A 14622-nucleotide genomic window follows, 5' to 3' on the forward strand; every position below is an offset into this window, starting at 1 on the left:
TTGGGGCTTACCTGCGGAGCCGATAAGTTATCGGCTCCACTCCCACCACTAGGCGATTTGACTGTACATTGACAAAAACACATACCTATATGTTTACATATATAACACTTGATATAAATAAACATATTGAAAGGGTTTGTTTTGTGTATTACGTGTCTGCATTCGATTCCAAACAAGATCCTTTTGGATCTGAGAACAGTGCGCTAACTAGAGAACCGAGAAGGAAGCCGAGGGGACGCACGCACACACCTGCAATCGTGGAAGCAGAGCTGAAGCAAACGAAGTGGTTACAGCGGAGAGTGTGTAGGAGTACCCAACACCCGAATCACAGACCCGAGAATCCGTGGGCGACAAACAGGACAAGGCTGACCAGGAGCAATGGCTGGATCCGCGCTGCGACGCCTCATGGCAGAATACAAACGTAAGTCCGGGAGCGAAGTCCACAGGCAAAGTTCTTCGGCAGCTAATTACCATTTACCACCTCCAGAGTTGACACTCGATCCGCCCGAGGGCATTGTGGCCGGACCCATCAGCGAGGACAACTTCTTCGAGTGGGAGGCACTAATTGCGTAAGTATCTCTGTCCGCACGGACTCGCGAATCCCCTCCAGAATAATCGCAACCTGTTCTTTGAACCTTGAAGCGGACCCGAGGGAACTTGCTTCGAGGGCGGCGTCTTTCCGGCTCGATTGGTCTTTCCGCCCGACTATCCGCTGAGTCCGCCAAAGATGAAGTTTACTTGTGACATGTTCCATCCCAACATATTCGCCGATGGCCGAGTCTGCATATCTATACTTCATGCCCCCGGCGACGATCCCATGGGCTATGAGCTGTCCGCCGAGCGATGGAGTCCTGTGCAGAGTGTTGAGAAGATTCTTTTGAGTGTGGTCAGCATGCTGGCAGGTAAGTAGCTCGTTGCCCAAGAAGGCTGCATAGTCTGTGACCACTTTGAGCTAAGCACCGCTTCGCCAACAGAACCCAACGACGAGAGTGGAGCCAATGTCGATGCAGCCATCATGTGGCGCGAACGGAGAGACGAGTTCAACACCATCGCCCGACGACTGGTGCGCAAAACATTGGGACTGCCCACATAGATGGCAATTCGTCCACGGACTGGCACTGGAACTGGTTAGCCCACAAAGAGACACCCAGACCCCGCCACCTTCCCATTACGATCCCTTCCCAACCCGATTCCAGGATAGCGCCTAGCGAAACCGACCCCAACCCGAAACAGAACCGAAAGCGAAAACAACAGCAGACATGACGAGCTAACCCACAGTTCCCACACCTAAAGACGTTTCAAATTAGCGAAATTCACGAAACCTAGCAATAAAATCGACTGTTAAACAACCAGACAGCAGTGCGTCCCGTCTAGAGTTGCATTTCCCGGAACTACTGATCCCGAACAGCCTATTAGCAGGCAGCTCGGAGACCCATTACCATTACCAGGCAACTAGTCGGTTGCCAAAGGCCCAAAAGAATCCGTAAATTTTGAAATTGTAAAATTCAAGTTTTCTACCGATACAAATTGTTTTTTGGAGTCACTCGTTCTCTGCAAAACTCGTCAAAGCCTTCATAGAACGGCCACTTTGAGCTGTCTATATAACCTGCTGCTCTGTAAACCTTTCATTAAATAGTTTAAAGAAAACATATTGTATATAACGTGAAAACTTTTTTTTTGGTATTTCAGCGAGTCGTATAAGTGTAAAATATATTTTATGAATGGAACAATGTGAAACATGTGTCTAGTAAATAGGAAAACACTTGTAGACCTTACCGCACGACTGTGCAAACATTAGACTTCTTCAGGGCCTAGACTTCTCCCAAAAATTCCTTGTAACTGTTGAACGTGTCCAATGCACAAGGCCACTAACACTTTACCCTTGCAGGGAAGACGCACACAAGCTTCTGTAGTTTCGGTTTATTTTTATGAATTACGATCGGTACATTTAGATTAAATATGTGTATATAAAATAAGTCTAAATCGATAACGTGCGATGGATAGACCCAGTTTCCGTTGGCCAGTTCCAAGTCCTTCCTAATTGTTTCTATGTATTCGTATATATATGTTCTACCACGCAATTGTAAATGTCTTATTTGGTTAAGTAAATTGATTACAGTGTGCCCCGATAAGGCGTGTGTATATAGGGTGTGCCCCAGAGGTCGTGGTGCACTCTTCATTTCTTAAATTAAATTGTAATTAATAACAGACTACTAATCAATCCTAGTGTGGCGGGATTCCACTTGGTATCAGTGACTTCGCAGGTGCCTAGGCCTTCTACCGAAGCACCTCCTATCCCCTTCTCTATTTAATAGCACTCCCGGTCGTTGGTATCCCTGGCTTTAGGTGGGGCTTGGTGCTAGATTGGACCCCCTGAGTCGGGGAGCTTTTGATGCGCATTGGGGGCGGCAAGCCACGTCAGTGCAGAGTTCTTTGAATCAATAATCCCGCTTTTTTGGACTAGATAAGGGGGGAATCAACTCTTGGGGAGCCCAGTTTAGCGGTGGATTACTAGATAAAACTCCCCACATACGAGGGATCAAAGGTGTAACAGAATCATGTGATATTCTCTGTTTATTCGCCTTCACCGGCAATTAGAGTGCGCAAGGTAGTTATCAAATTGACGTCGGCGAGGGTCACTGGGCAGCCAAAATTCCAATTACCGGGCCAGCATAAATTTATGCTCCCGTTTCAAGCATTCCACTTGATTCAGACTACAATTCGAGTCAGTGTGTGTCGAAACGGTGCTTTTATGGATGCAAAGTTTCTCCGGGCACCCAGTTACGGTGGCTACTGCCAATGCCCCCCTGCACGGTGGGCCGAGTTCGGCGTAGTCTTCTCAAAAGTCTATGGGGGTGGTCTACAGTCTACTGTCCTCTGCCATCTATCATGGGTCTCAGAACCAACATCCGTCTGGTTCAAAATCTTATACATTGGTTGGGGGTTGGTCACCTACATTATATGTCTCGTGCTCCGACTAACATGCTATCACTTACAAGCTTTACTTTTCTTTAAGATCATAATCATTTTGTAGTGTAAAGTATCATAGTTTAGTTAATTGTTTAAGTTTCTTTCAGGGACCACAACAGACAACATTATCTACGTACATATACGCACCATAAATCACCCATAACCCTAGCATTTATATTTAAAATAAAAACAATTATAAATAGAACCTATTTAAGTACAATTATTGGAATAATTGGTGCAGTCCCTGGGTTTTTAATCGACTTCAGTCCATTTGTCCCACTGTGCGCGGGTGTGTCATAGTTTCGGATTGTGGGCTGGTGGCGTAATTAACCTTTACGAAACCGGTTAAGTATTTCTAATGCCGTGATGCCGTGCAAACAAAAATAACAAGTGACAACAGAAGCAGGCCGAGATGCAAGTGAAAGCGGGAACAGTCATGCCGCAAGGGATCGGGCGGGGTAGAAAGGAACACAAACATAATGGGTATAGTTGTATAATTGCACATACGGAGTGTTTTAAATAAAAAGGCAACAATCAAACTTAACAGGTTAAAATTAGACACACTGGACTGGAAACTAGAGAATGAAGATGTCGAGCGCCTCCGCCAGCTAGTCGACATGGTACTCCGTCCTATGCGGCGATCCGCGCCGCTTCTCAGCCACGAATGCGTTGCTAATGCCGGCCAGACTGGTTACTCCTCGAATGCCAGTGCTGCGGAAGTAGATCAGCAAATACTGCTCGCCATGTCGCAGTTCCACGTCGTCGGCAAAGTCCAGGCGCACCTGCTCCTGCGAATTGGCTTCCTGGTGCCGCCTTAGCCTCTGGCGATTTCTGTGGTGGTGTCTACCCCGCCTGTGAGTAGCCGGAGTGTCGAATGGGTCCGGCTCATGGTTGGAATCCGAGGACGTGGGGGACTCTGCCTGATTCACGTACTCGTAGGCGGCGTAGTCCGCCAAACTGGCGTACTCCAGGGGATAGATGCCGATCCAATCGTTGGGACCCTCCTCGAACTCCGCCTGCTTCTTGTACTCCACGGTATTCTCGTCCCCAATCTTCCAAACCGTTATCGACGAGAAAACCACACCCGGCACTCTTACGCTCGGATAGAGCTTCACCTTAAAGTCACTGGTCACTGGCTTGTGGTCGCTGATGGTGTAGACGGGGTGCGATTTGTACGAGGACTGCTCAATAGACAGCTGCATTCCAGGCTGCCTGTTAAGGGGCTGCACGGCGTACATTATGCGATCCGTCCAAGCTGGTCTTCGCTTTAGATCGTACTCCGAGCTCCCCTCCCGGAACTTGAAGGTGGGCGGAAAGGCGGGCAGTCGCTCTTGCAAAACCTAAGAATGATACGGTCTTAGTCTCATGTCTCGAACTTAACTAGTGCTGTGCTACTACCTGGAAGGCCTGCTGGGTCTGCTCGCGCACATGGTACAGTTGGTCCCGTTTCATCAGAGCCTCGTGCTGGGCCTCGTCGCTCACCAGCTGCCGCACTTCGGAGGCGGAGTCGCTGCCCTCCAGCCGGAAGTTGAGGTCACCAAACCAAAACACATAGTCGTGGTCGTAGATCTCTCGATAGCGCTTGACGTGGTAGTGGTGGTTCTCGAGAATCTGACGATAGTCCTCGATGCGTTCGTCCAACTGGTGATCGTGGGCTGCCAAATGGGCAACCACAAAGGCCAAACCGCATCCGTAGAGGGTAAACCTGATACTAACCGCTCCTTTGTTGCCCCAAATGCCACCGAACCCAGTACGCGTGAACTCCGCCTCAATGTCGTGAAGGTGTTCCACATGCTTCCGTCGGACGAACATGCTCAGCAGCAGGCCCTGCATCTGCTCCGTTTTAATGGCCACATAGTCGTAGTTGCGCAGCAGCTCCTTGGCCTTGTGTGTCCAGGGATCCTCCTTGAACAGACCAAGCACCTGTTGCTGCGGCTGGGCGTTCACCTCCTGCAAGCCCAGGGCATAGATGTCCGGCAGATGGGCCTTCTCTTCTTCCGACTCCTCGGCGCCTACGTCGTGCAGACCCAGCAGCTGTCGAAGGGAGATGTTGTCTGGGAAGCGGCTGCCCACATTCCAAGTGACCACGTATACTCGGTAGGTCTCCAGCTGCTGCTTCGCGCTCAGAGCAGCCTTCGCCTCGTCCACCTCCGTTTTGGCTGCCTCCGTCGTCTGGCTCATTGTATTCCTCGCAAAGTGGAGATAAGAAATAACAAAACCAACTGTCGCTGCACTGCACCCACTGTTTAGATTAACGTGTTTACCCTATTGATAAGGGGCGTTGTTCTGATCGGCGGTTTCCCGCTTTTAAACTATCTTAGAGCTGAACGCGGAACTGGGGTGGTGCCTTCTTAAACCTGCAATTGGGAAACTATGAATTACGTTTGTTTGCTAGACCAAAACAACAACAATAAAGCTTAAATGCAACAACACAGCTCCATCTGGCTGACCGTTCGACCAGCGCCAAAGAATCCCAACCACCTGCAAATGGCGGCCTGGCCACACCTTTAACCGACAATTCATAGATGAATATAAACTCTGGAAGCCCAGAGAGATTGAATTAAATATAATGCATTATATACCTTTTGGAAATATTAGTTTCAGTTAAACTTGGCAGGTATTCGATATTTTAGCGAATATGATAAAAATATATTCTTTTCGGGAAATATCGATGTTTCTTTTTTCAAAATTGCTCATCTCTAGTTACCAAAAATACCAGAAAAATCGATACAATATTAAAATATATCGATGTACGGTATTTTTTGAATGTATATTTTTGACATCCCCATCTCTAGTTGGAAGTTTAAACGGAACTTATTCTGCGCGGCGTCGCTTTTTTCCCCCTTGATTTTGTGCAGTGCCTTGATTTGAAACTCGCTGAAAATGGAGACTCCGCGCCGCAAGCTGCGCGACCTGCATTTGGAAAACGTGCAGAACAGCAGCACCCCAATCTGCATTCCGCCATCGCCGCTGCTGAAGACCCTTGGCCACGGCACCGGGGTCAGTGTTTACCGCCTGGACCGCTCCCCGCGCCAGGGTCAAGTGCGCTCCCCGTGGGCCGTCAAGCGCATCACCCAGAACCCCAGGATCAAGAAGGACCCGGTCTTCAACGAGCGAATCATGCACGAGGCCCAGATTTTGCGGTAAGCGGCATTACATGTGTGTGCGTGCGTCCTGGCTGGCTCTGGAAGTGTGTGCGCTGTTGCATGCATGTGCGTGCGTCATTAGAGTGGCCCAGTTTTCATTCCTTGCCCCATTTCTTCCCGGAAAATGCACTCCCCGTTGATAATCCCGAGCAGACAAGTCTTTGAAGTGAAATAAATACTCGTTGCCAATCAGATCACCACGGTGACATGCATTTCCCTTGGGCTGGTGTTTATCGGCCCAACAAGTAAACACCCATCTGCAAAATAAGTGAGCGGCCCTTCCTACGGCCCCTGGAATTTCCCTGCAACTCCCCCATTTTCCCCGGACGAAAAACTACTCGAAATCTGGCGGCAAAATTCAAATAAAACCTCCGCTCTTTTTTTCCAGGAAACTGAAGCATCCCAATATCGTAGGCTTCCGCGGATTGGTCACCGGTCCCGGAGGAGTCAGCACTCTGGTCCTGGAGGTGTGCAACACCTCGCTGGGATCCATTCTGGAGGAACGCCATGACGAGGATCTGGGCCCCTTGCCGCCCAAGAATACCTTAAAAATGATCATGGATGTGGCCATGGCCTTGGACTTTCTGCACAACGAGGCCCGCCTGCTGCATGGCGATCTCAAGTCCTTCAATGTCCTGATCAAGGGCGAGTTTGAGATTTGCAAACTATGCGACTTTGGGGTGTCCATGCCGCTGGACGAGAACGGTGAGGTTAACATGGTTAAAAACGCAGCGCAATGTTACGTGGGTGAGTATGCTGGCAGCCAATAGAACTCTGCTCGTCAACTATAACGAAACCTTACTTCTTTCACTGCAGGAACCTGCCTCTGGTCGGCTCCGGAGGTAATCGATCAGGTCGAGATCATCGACAGCAAGGCTGACATTTTCAGCTTTGGCCTGGTTATCTACGAGACCTTGGCGCTGGTCCCACCGCACACGTTGGAACTGGACGAAGCGCTGGGCGAGGACTTGGAGAACTCGCACGACTTGGACGCCAATAAGAAATACAATAAGCAGCAGGTCCAAAAGCTTGATTTCACTGACTGTACCGAGTCCTCGGTCAACTTCGAGGAAGACAAATCAGAGCTTGAAGGCATGGAAGTTAGTCAACAGGTCGACGCGGAGGAGCCATCCCTTGCGGAGTCCGAAGGCAAGGAGACCTCTGAGGAAGAAGATGATACAAAAGAGAATGACATCTCCGAGTTTTCGCTGAACAATCTGCAGTCGGCCTACGGCACGCGCCCACCACTGCCGGTTGCATTCCAGCTGAGCGCCGACTACAACTGCATCGTGGAGCTGTTCTACCTGTGCACTAATGCCCTCAGCGAGGATCGCCCGGCTGCCAGGACCATTTGGCAGAGCCTGGAAAACAATGCACTCAACGTCGGATGTGGCGGGGACTAGACTTTGTATCATGCGGATGATGAGCCACTTCTTCCACTCGGAGACCGTTTGTTAACCACAGATTGGCAGTGTTCTGTGCATAATCTTACCTAGCTATAAGTTTTATACATCAAACAAAAGGAAACAAACGGCATCCGACACTCGCATTCGTTATAAGTGCATGCGTGCTTATAGGAGTTTTCAAAAAAGATCTGAGATATATTTATACAGTAAATACTCTTTAACATTCCCTGATTCTCTGCCCCTGCAATTCGAAAAGGAGGAAGGCGAGGAGAACTGTAGGAGCCACGGTTTCGGTCAATATCGGAACAGGGCTGTTAGATCTGAAGGCCAAAACAAGGAAGGATGGAATAAATATTATCCAAAGAAACAACTAAGTGTCGATATGGTTTCTCACCCCTATTATTCAGCGGCGGACAACAGACAATTCATTATCGACCTAATGAATAACACCAATCAAAATCTGGATGCCAGAAAATAATTTAGCGTAAATTGAATAAAATATGTATGTGTAAGACAGCCTCCCACCTTGAATCTAATGTTCGAAACAATGATATGATGTGTTAGCGATTGAAACTCGAGTTATGAACCCTTCCAGAAAATGAAGTACGCCTCGGTTACAATTTTACTTAGGTTTATTAAAAAATAATAATACATACATCCAAATATAAGTTCTGTCTTTTCTGTTGTTCAGCTAGAACACACATTTATTCTCTCGTAGATGCGTGAGCGACTTGAAGATTTTGGATCGGGAATTCCGGAGACTATAGGTTGTTCTTGTTCGGTAGAAGCTTTGATTGTTTGACAGTGTTAGAGGATATGCTTGTGGGGATGGGATGTGGGCGAGGACGTTGTGGATACTCATGGGGGTATAGTTCAGATTCGCTTCTGTCTCTAGTCTAGACCTTGCTATCTATATTTGTATATTATATGTATATTTCGTTATGATAAGGTGCGATCTCTAAGGTTATTAGCATTAGGTTTGCCTTTCCGTCTCATAAGTATAGTGGTATGTTAACTTCAAGCCGAGCGGATGGCGCGGCATCCGCCCGGGGGTCTGTCTCCTCCGTGTGATTTGACTAAAGCGTACCCGGACTTCGACTAACTCTACATAGATACGTGTATAAAATAAAGTATTATCCTCTTGTATATATATATAAAGTATCGAATTGCTCTCTTGAAGGCGAAGGCGCTGTTGGTGTTTCGTTTGTTAATTTATCTCCTCGATATCGTCGTTGCTCGCTGCGTAGATCGTTAGCTTTCGTTACAAACAAAGGAGTATTGGACACATTGGGACAAAAAAATGTTAAAAATATAAAAAAAATACAGTGTATAAGATAAAATAATCAACTACAAAATGTAATGCCAAATAATTCAAGAACGGTTTAAAAATACATAGCAGACATACAAGGACACTCGCACACTTTCATCTCAGGATAAAAATAATCGAGGATCAGTAGGGTCTACTGATCCGTAAAAGTACATAAAATGGAATGTTTTGGATATAAATTAGTCGTGTTCGTGTGATTTGGTCGTACAATTCCGATTGATTTTCGAATAAGTTGGTCATCCTACCACTCTGCCTTCTGCATTTGATGCTCTCTCTCTCTCTCTCTCCTTCTCGCTATAGCTGTCTCACTTTAATCTAATGCAACAAGTAAGCATAACAAGACGTAAATCTTACAAATTTAAATACACATAATATATATATATATATATGGAAAGGAAAAGATAAAAACAAGGACTGCATTCAAAAACGTGCAAATGAATAAGTGTGTTGGGGTTGCGAGTTGTGTGCGGAATGTATGGGGAGTCGTATGACTAAGTGTATGAGCGACTTCTACAGATCCCTCACTTACTCCAGGAGTGCCTATGTTCTAGTTGGCCAGTCCTGTTCTAAGTGAGCGATGCATATTCGATTGTCTTCAGCAGACCTAACTCCAAATAATTGACTCAAGTTGGACGAACTTATCGATGTGGGGAAAAGGTAAGTCTGCTAAACCGAAATGTCTCTTCTCGTAGCTGCAGTGGTTCTGCCTTGTCCGCGGCGCGAGGCTCTTACAAGTGGAGCACTCCGTCCTTGACGTCGCTGGCCATTATCGTGGAGGCGTTTGAGCCCGCCTGCTGGTGATGGGACGAGGGTAGTGGGGACGGCTGGGACGCCACCGCCGACTGGTGGTTGTGATTGGCGGCGGAGGACGTGGGGCTCTCGTCCAACGTGACTCCCGTGAGATCCACTATGTCGTCCTGGTCGTCGTGCTCGATCTCGTCAGAAGTGTTGGTGTTGTTGGTGTGATGCGAACTGCTTGAGAGCTGGCTGTTCCTGGAGAACGAGCCGCGGTGCGTGGACGTCAGCGTCCGTTGGTTGGCCGGCTTCACTGTGATGATCAGATTCGAGCTATTGGCCACCATCATGTCGGTCACTTGGTCCAGAGTCTTTCCGGCTACCTCGATGCCGTTTACCTCGATCACCTCATCGTTGACAGCCAGCAAGCCGGTGCTCTCCGCCAGGCCTCCCGGCACCAAGCGGGATATGAAGATTCCCGGCTGTTTCTCCAGTCCGCTGGCTGTTACCCGCACCGAGGTTCCGTCCCGAATGTAGAAGCCCAAAGGCTTGTCGCTGCCGTGCTTCAGGAGCCTCACCCTCCGATGGGTTTCCGGCACAATGTCCACGTCTATGATGGCCGACACCTGTCGGAAATCATGCGGTATGGAAATAGACGGCGCCTTTGTCTTCACCGGAGTGTGGCCCATAAGTATGCTGCCTATTAGGTTTCTGGGTTTCATGGTGCCGAAGCCGGAGTACTCGTTCAGATCATCTACAAACAAAGGGAGCAGTCAAGAGAGTGATACCATGGCTAATCTGCGCCGGAACTCACCTTTTCTCTGCACAATGACCCGCAAGAGGGGGCGTGCCGTCTTCAGGGCGCGTCCGAAGTTGTCGTCGTTGTTAATGGGCAGCAGATCGTTGTCCCGCGGATCTATATAGAGGATGAGAAACTGTATGTTGGCCAGCTTGTGCAGCTGCTCAATCAGAGCCGCGAACTTGTCGAAGCTCTGCTCCGTCTCGTTGCGCTTGAAACTCCAACGGCGGAACTCCGCATCGAACTGGAAAAAATGCGGCGGAAGTTATAGGATTGATTTGGACATTTCCCCTAGATCTAATCCCCCCAGAATGATATGCGAGCTCCGATCCCCTGCCAACCTACTGCTATGCGCATGAATCAGCAGCTCAGCGGTGAAAGGGGCGTGGGGATTTTGTGGCGGCTCGGGAGGGGGAGCGTTGCCCAGGGTCGGATCGGAAGCTGTTGTGGACTCACCTTCGATTTCACCTCGATCAGATTCGTGTCCCCGCTGGCCGCTGCAGCGGACGTTGTGTTTATCTTGTTCTTCGACATTTTTTCCCCTGCTCACAATTTTCCACACAAGAGTCGCTCTTTCGGTTTGGACTCTTTTTTGTAACTGATCTTCAGGATCGGGCCCAACCGAACCGATTGGATGCGAACTGAACCGAACCGAAGACAGGGGCAGCGAAATGAAAAGGCTTCCAATAAATTAGAGTTAGAAAGGTAAATTAAAACTAATTAAATAAAAGAAATGGATGGTGGATGGAGGAATCTCGTTCAGCGGTGTAGTGTTGGTGAACGCGCAGGTGTTGCGGAATGCAGCCACAGTGTTGGCCAACGCCGGGCAACAACGCCCTGCATGCAAGTTTTTAAATTATTTTAGTTTCAAAAGCCCATTTAATCTGTGGTTAAAGCCTGATGCAAGGCCTAAGTCTGTATTATTCAGTTGAAACGCGAAACTAAGAAAGGGAGTGCTAAACGATATTTTGCAACAGTGTGACCATGCTGCATCTGAGAAAGAGCCATCGATGTTTCTCTACCGCCACTGCGAGGGTTTCTGTAAAATTCGTCCCTGTTTTTTTGTGTTGTTGTCGAGCATAAAATGAAATTGGACAACAAAATTTGTTTTCCTGCGGATAAATAAATACACAAAAACACGTACACAAGATCAGCGAAGGCGAGCTATTTGATTTCAAAACAATAACAGATTAGAAACAAAATTTCTAGTTGCCTCGACACTCAAGCCCCACAACAACACGGAGAAAAGGAAAGAAACGCGACCACAGCAACAGCAACTTCAGTTTCCACCAGACACTGTTTTCCTCCAGCTGCCGTCCAGCTGGGGAGTCGCATCCCTTTTCGCGCGACGTGCGTCCCTGAAAGGCGCTCGGCTGCAGGAACCAGCGCCTGACGCGAAGCCTTGAGACGCATACACACCGTCGCACTTGAACCCTCGCTCACTCACACAGACACACACACAGACAGGAGCAGGACAGGGGCAGGCGGAAGCAGCGAAGAGGACAGGAAGCACAGTCAGCACCATGAGCTCGGTAATATAAACATTGGATGACTCCAGACTGGCGTAGCTCATGATGGCAGCAAGCTGAACATAGAAGATGGTACAGTCAGTCCTGGAAGGCTAAGGGGGCTGTGTCACGTGTCCTACAAGTCCTTTAGTCTCACACATGTGGTTGAGGACACTAGACCCGGCGAACTGACCCTTGGCCTTATCCAGGATTATATGTATATAAGGACGTTATAAAAAGCGCTTTCTGAGCTTCGCCCATGGCTTGCACTTTTGTGCCCTCTGTGAAGAACCTGCTAACTTTATCCAATCCTTTTGCAGCAATATTCTAACGTGGAGAACCTGTCCCCCCAGACGATAAGGCAGGTGATGCGGGAGCTGCAGGAGATGGAAACCACGCCGCCGGAGGGCATCAAGGTGCTCATCAACGAGAGCGACGTCACGGACATCCAGGCGTTAATCGACGGACCCGCCGGCACCCCCTATGCCGCTGGCATTTTCCGCGTCAAGCTGACGCTAAACAAAGATTTTCCCCAGACGCCCCCGAAGGCGTACTTCCTAACCAAGATCTTTCACCCGAACGTCGCTGCCAACGGGGAGATCTGCGTGAACACACTGAAGAAGGACTGGAAGCCGGATCTGGGCATCAAGCACATACTCCTGACCATCAAATGCCTGCTGATCGTACCCAATCCGGAGTCGGCGCTCAACGAGGAGGCCGGAAAGATGCTGCTCGAGCGCTATGACGACTACTCACAGCGGGCGCGCATGATGACAGAGATTCATGCCCAGGTAAGTGGTTCCCAGTGGTATTATGCGCCGAATGCTAATTACCTTTCCCTGTTAGCCCGCCAAGTGCGCGGCAGGCGCAGCTGGGGACTCCAAAGACGATGACGGCCCCTCGACGAAGAAACACGCCGGCCTGGACAAAAAACTGCAGGACAAGAAGAAGGAGAAGTTGCTCAAGGAGAAGAAGCGCATGCTGAAGAGATTATGAGACGCATGAGGCGCGCGAGTTCCAGAAGCAGAAACACTGAACAGAAGGAGCAGGAACAGTATCAGTAACTGTAGGAAACTGAAGGATGTGAAGGCCAAGTGATGGATTGGCAAGGCGGGCGTGGGTAGGGTATCCAGACCCACAGGGCCAGAGAATAGGAGCAAAGCTAGTGTGGTAGAAGCTAAGAAGCAGAAGCAGGCGCGCTATAAAATTTTACACTGATCTGATGATTAACAAAAGAAACAAAAGAAAATCACGCAAATAGGAGGAGCAACAAGGAGGATAAGCGGAGGAAACACCAACCTAGATCATTTAGAGGCGTAGAAAATGCGGATTCGGAAGTTAAAGTTGAGGCAAAATTTCGGTGGACCGAGAGCAAGAACCACTCACTCCAAAGAAATGTGCATCCAGTTGCCACATACGGTTACATATTTAAATCACACACTCATACACAGACACACCTTTTGGTAAGACAGCATCTGTCAGTCAGCTTAGAATGTAGACGAAACAAAAATTGAAAGAATATGAGCGAAGAATATGAGCATCCAGAGAAACCAAGAGAAATGGAAATGCAACCATCTTCGAAGTATGTAGTTCTTTTCTTAACACTATCCTAGCATAATTTATTTAATTAGTTTAAAGATAATCAAGGAGTATATAGCCCATCGCCCATCGCCCATCGCCCCTCGCCCTCGCCTCATACGCCCTCTGTCCCATCCACCCCGCCCTGCCCCTGCCTCCTCAGATACATATATCTCTAACGCATCACCGACTCACCTTAACTCACCTTGTAATCCGTGCACCGGCATATGGTTAACCATTTCGTCTATTTTGTTTAAGTAAGTTCTTGATTTCCACCACTAGGCTTAAGATAAAACCAATCACACATCCAAAAATACAACTTATAAATGATTGACAAACCTTACGAGCTGTCGCATTATGGTAGAGATCGAGGCTAAGTACTAAGGCTAAGGACGAGCTGCGGAGGATTAGCTCCTTCCCCGTTCGCCGTCCCCGTCCCCCGTGCTTCTACTTCTTTTCCGTTCGTACATCCTTTCCCGCACCAACGACCTCATGCAAGTCCACCCAGGCGGACGGCGAGTAACAAGCAATAAAAAGAATAAAGTGAAAAGCATGTTTCTATACTGTCGCCGGAATACTGTATCTTCTGGCTGCAACTGCCTCCTGCACTGCATCTTCCAGATCCTCTAGCGCTTCGGAAGTCGATAGATAAGACCTGCTGCGGTCGGTTTCTGGCTCTCTGTCGGCCAAGCACGTAGCGCGTGCCAATAACAATGGGCATTTCCTACATAGTTCCGCTCCCCTTCCGTTCCGCCCACCGGAACAGTTTACGCTCCACTCTGGGTTGCCGGGGGGGACGCCAAGCCGAACCCGTTCCCCCGATTCCGCGAACTGTCATGAGACATCTATTGCGCGTCCAAGCACACACACACTGGCGCGCATTCCAGTCCGCTGACTGAGCGGATGAGTAGGTGTGTGGTTCTCGCTCCGAGTCCGGGTCTACGGGTCTACGGCGGGTCTAACCTTCAGCCAGCTTGTCGTTCGAGCCGCGTTCCATGCCGCCAATAGCCAATACCGTCTCTGGGTGCTACCCTGGAGCTCCGCAGGTGAGTAAGTGCTCGAAACCTCTTCTTTAGCGGACCTGAAGAAAGCTGCAGCTTGCTGGCCAAGTGCGGATACCTCCAGCGACTTAGGGTATCAGCCAGCTCTTCGC

At 48.9% G+C, this 14622-nt stretch overlaps 5 protein-coding genes across 6 annotated transcripts; 3 read left to right on the forward strand and 2 right to left on the reverse strand.

Moving 5' to 3' along the window:
• Window positions 1-22: 22 nt before the first annotated feature.
• LOC6503844 (ubiquitin-conjugating enzyme E2 G2) lies at window positions 23-2132 on the forward strand. The gene is made up of 4 exons (XM_001963670.4): window positions 23-421; window positions 488-569; window positions 643-902; window positions 975-2132. The coding sequence occupies exons 1-4, from the start codon at window positions 379-381 to the stop codon at window positions 1091-1093; spliced, it is 504 nt and encodes a 167-aa protein (XP_001963706.1). The 5' UTR covers window positions 23-378; the 3' UTR covers window positions 1094-2132.
• Window positions 2133-3447: 1315 nt separating this feature from the next.
• On the reverse strand, window positions 3448-5435 carry LOC26515299 (inositol polyphosphate 5-phosphatase K). Its single transcript, XM_014905742.3, has 2 exons — window positions 4369-5435; window positions 3448-4310 (listed from the first exon to the last, which is right to left on the reverse strand). The coding sequence occupies exons 1-2, from the start codon at window positions 5149-5151 to the stop codon at window positions 3579-3581; spliced, it is 1515 nt and encodes a 504-aa protein (XP_014761228.2). The 5' UTR covers window positions 5152-5435; the 3' UTR covers window positions 3448-3578.
• Window positions 5436-5731: 296 nt separating this feature from the next.
• On the forward strand, window positions 5732-8934 carry LOC6503845 (lymphokine-activated killer T-cell-originated protein kinase). The gene is made up of 3 exons (XM_001963671.4): window positions 5732-6113; window positions 6505-6863; window positions 6933-8934. The coding sequence occupies exons 1-3, from the start codon at window positions 5854-5856 to the stop codon at window positions 7517-7519; spliced, it is 1206 nt and encodes a 401-aa protein (XP_001963707.1). The 5' UTR covers window positions 5732-5853; the 3' UTR covers window positions 7520-8934.
• Window positions 8137-11273, reverse strand: LOC6503805 (partitioning defective protein 6). The gene is made up of 3 exons (XM_001963672.4): window positions 10840-11273; window positions 10399-10627; window positions 8137-10338 (listed from the first exon to the last, which is right to left on the reverse strand). The coding sequence occupies exons 1-3, from the start codon at window positions 10915-10917 to the stop codon at window positions 9578-9580; spliced, it is 1068 nt and encodes a 355-aa protein (XP_001963708.1). The 5' UTR covers window positions 10918-11273; the 3' UTR covers window positions 8137-9577.
• Window positions 11274-11389: 116 nt separating this feature from the next.
• Window positions 11390-13812, forward strand: LOC6503846 (ubiquitin-conjugating enzyme E2 S). 2 transcript variants are annotated; one of them, XM_014905604.3, is made up of 3 exons: window positions 11390-11984; window positions 12212-12682; window positions 12738-13812. In XM_014905604.3, exons 1-3 carry the CDS (start codon window positions 11982-11984, stop codon window positions 12885-12887), a joined length of 624 nt encoding a protein of 207 aa, XP_014761090.1. In that variant the 5' UTR covers window positions 11390-11981; the 3' UTR covers window positions 12888-13812. The 2 variants fall into 2 exon arrangements, with proteins under 2 accessions (XP_014761090.1, XP_001963709.1); XM_001963673.4 differs by having other exon boundaries at window positions 11391-11915.
• The last annotated feature ends 810 nt before the right edge of the window (window positions 13813-14622 follow it).

Source organism: Drosophila ananassae, chromosome XL (assembly GCF_017639315.1).
Source record: "Drosophila ananassae strain 14024-0371.13 chromosome XL, ASM1763931v2, whole genome shotgun sequence".
NCBI lineage: Eukaryota > Metazoa > Arthropoda > Insecta > Diptera > Drosophilidae > Drosophila > Drosophila ananassae.

Excerpts from the sequence above, each read along its gene's own strand:
- LOC6503844 (XM_001963670.4), top strand. The coding sequence starts at position 379 with ATGGCTGGATCCGCGCTGCGACGCCTCATGGCAGAATACAAAC. Across the intron at positions 422-487 it reads CCTCATGGCAGAATACAAAC|AGTTGACACTCGATCCGCCC; the intron begins GTAAGTCCGGGA and ends TACCACCTCCAG. Across the intron at positions 903-974 it reads TGTGGTCAGCATGCTGGCAG|AACCCAACGACGAGAGTGGA; the intron begins GTAAGTAGCTCG and ends CTTCGCCAACAG.
- LOC26515299 (XM_014905742.3), bottom strand. The coding sequence starts at position 5,151 with ATGAGCCAGACGACGGAGGCAGCCAAAACGGAGGTGGACGAGGCGAAG. Across the intron at positions 4,311-4,368 it reads AGACCCAGCAGGCCTTCCAG|GTTTTGCAAGAGCGACTGCC; the intron begins GTAGTAGCACAG and ends TATCATTCTTAG.
- LOC6503845 (XM_001963671.4), top strand. The coding sequence starts at position 5,854 with ATGGAGACTCCGCGCCGCAAGCTGCGCGACCTGCATTTGGAAAACGTG. Across the intron at positions 6,114-6,504 it reads CACGAGGCCCAGATTTTGCG|GAAACTGAAGCATCCCAATA; the intron begins GTAAGCGGCATT and ends CTTTTTTTCCAG. Across the intron at positions 6,864-6,932 it reads CGCAGCGCAATGTTACGTGG|GAACCTGCCTCTGGTCGGCT; the intron begins GTGAGTATGCTG and ends CTTTCACTGCAG.
- LOC6503805 (XM_001963672.4), bottom strand. The coding sequence starts at position 10,917 with ATGTCGAAGAACAAGATAAACACAACGTCCGCTGCAGCGGCCAGCGGG. Across the intron at positions 10,628-10,839 it reads TGATCGAGGTGAAATCGAAG|TTCGATGCGGAGTTCCGCCG; the intron begins GTGAGTCCACAA and ends CATTTTTTCCAG. Across the intron at positions 10,339-10,398 it reads GGTCATTGTGCAGAGAAAAG|ATGATCTGAACGAGTACTCC; the intron begins GTGAGTTCCGGC and ends CTTTGTTTGTAG.
- LOC6503846 (XM_001963673.4), top strand. Across the intron at positions 12,683-12,737 it reads TGACAGAGATTCATGCCCAG|CCCGCCAAGTGCGCGGCAGG; the intron begins GTAAGTGGTTCC and ends TTTCCCTGTTAG.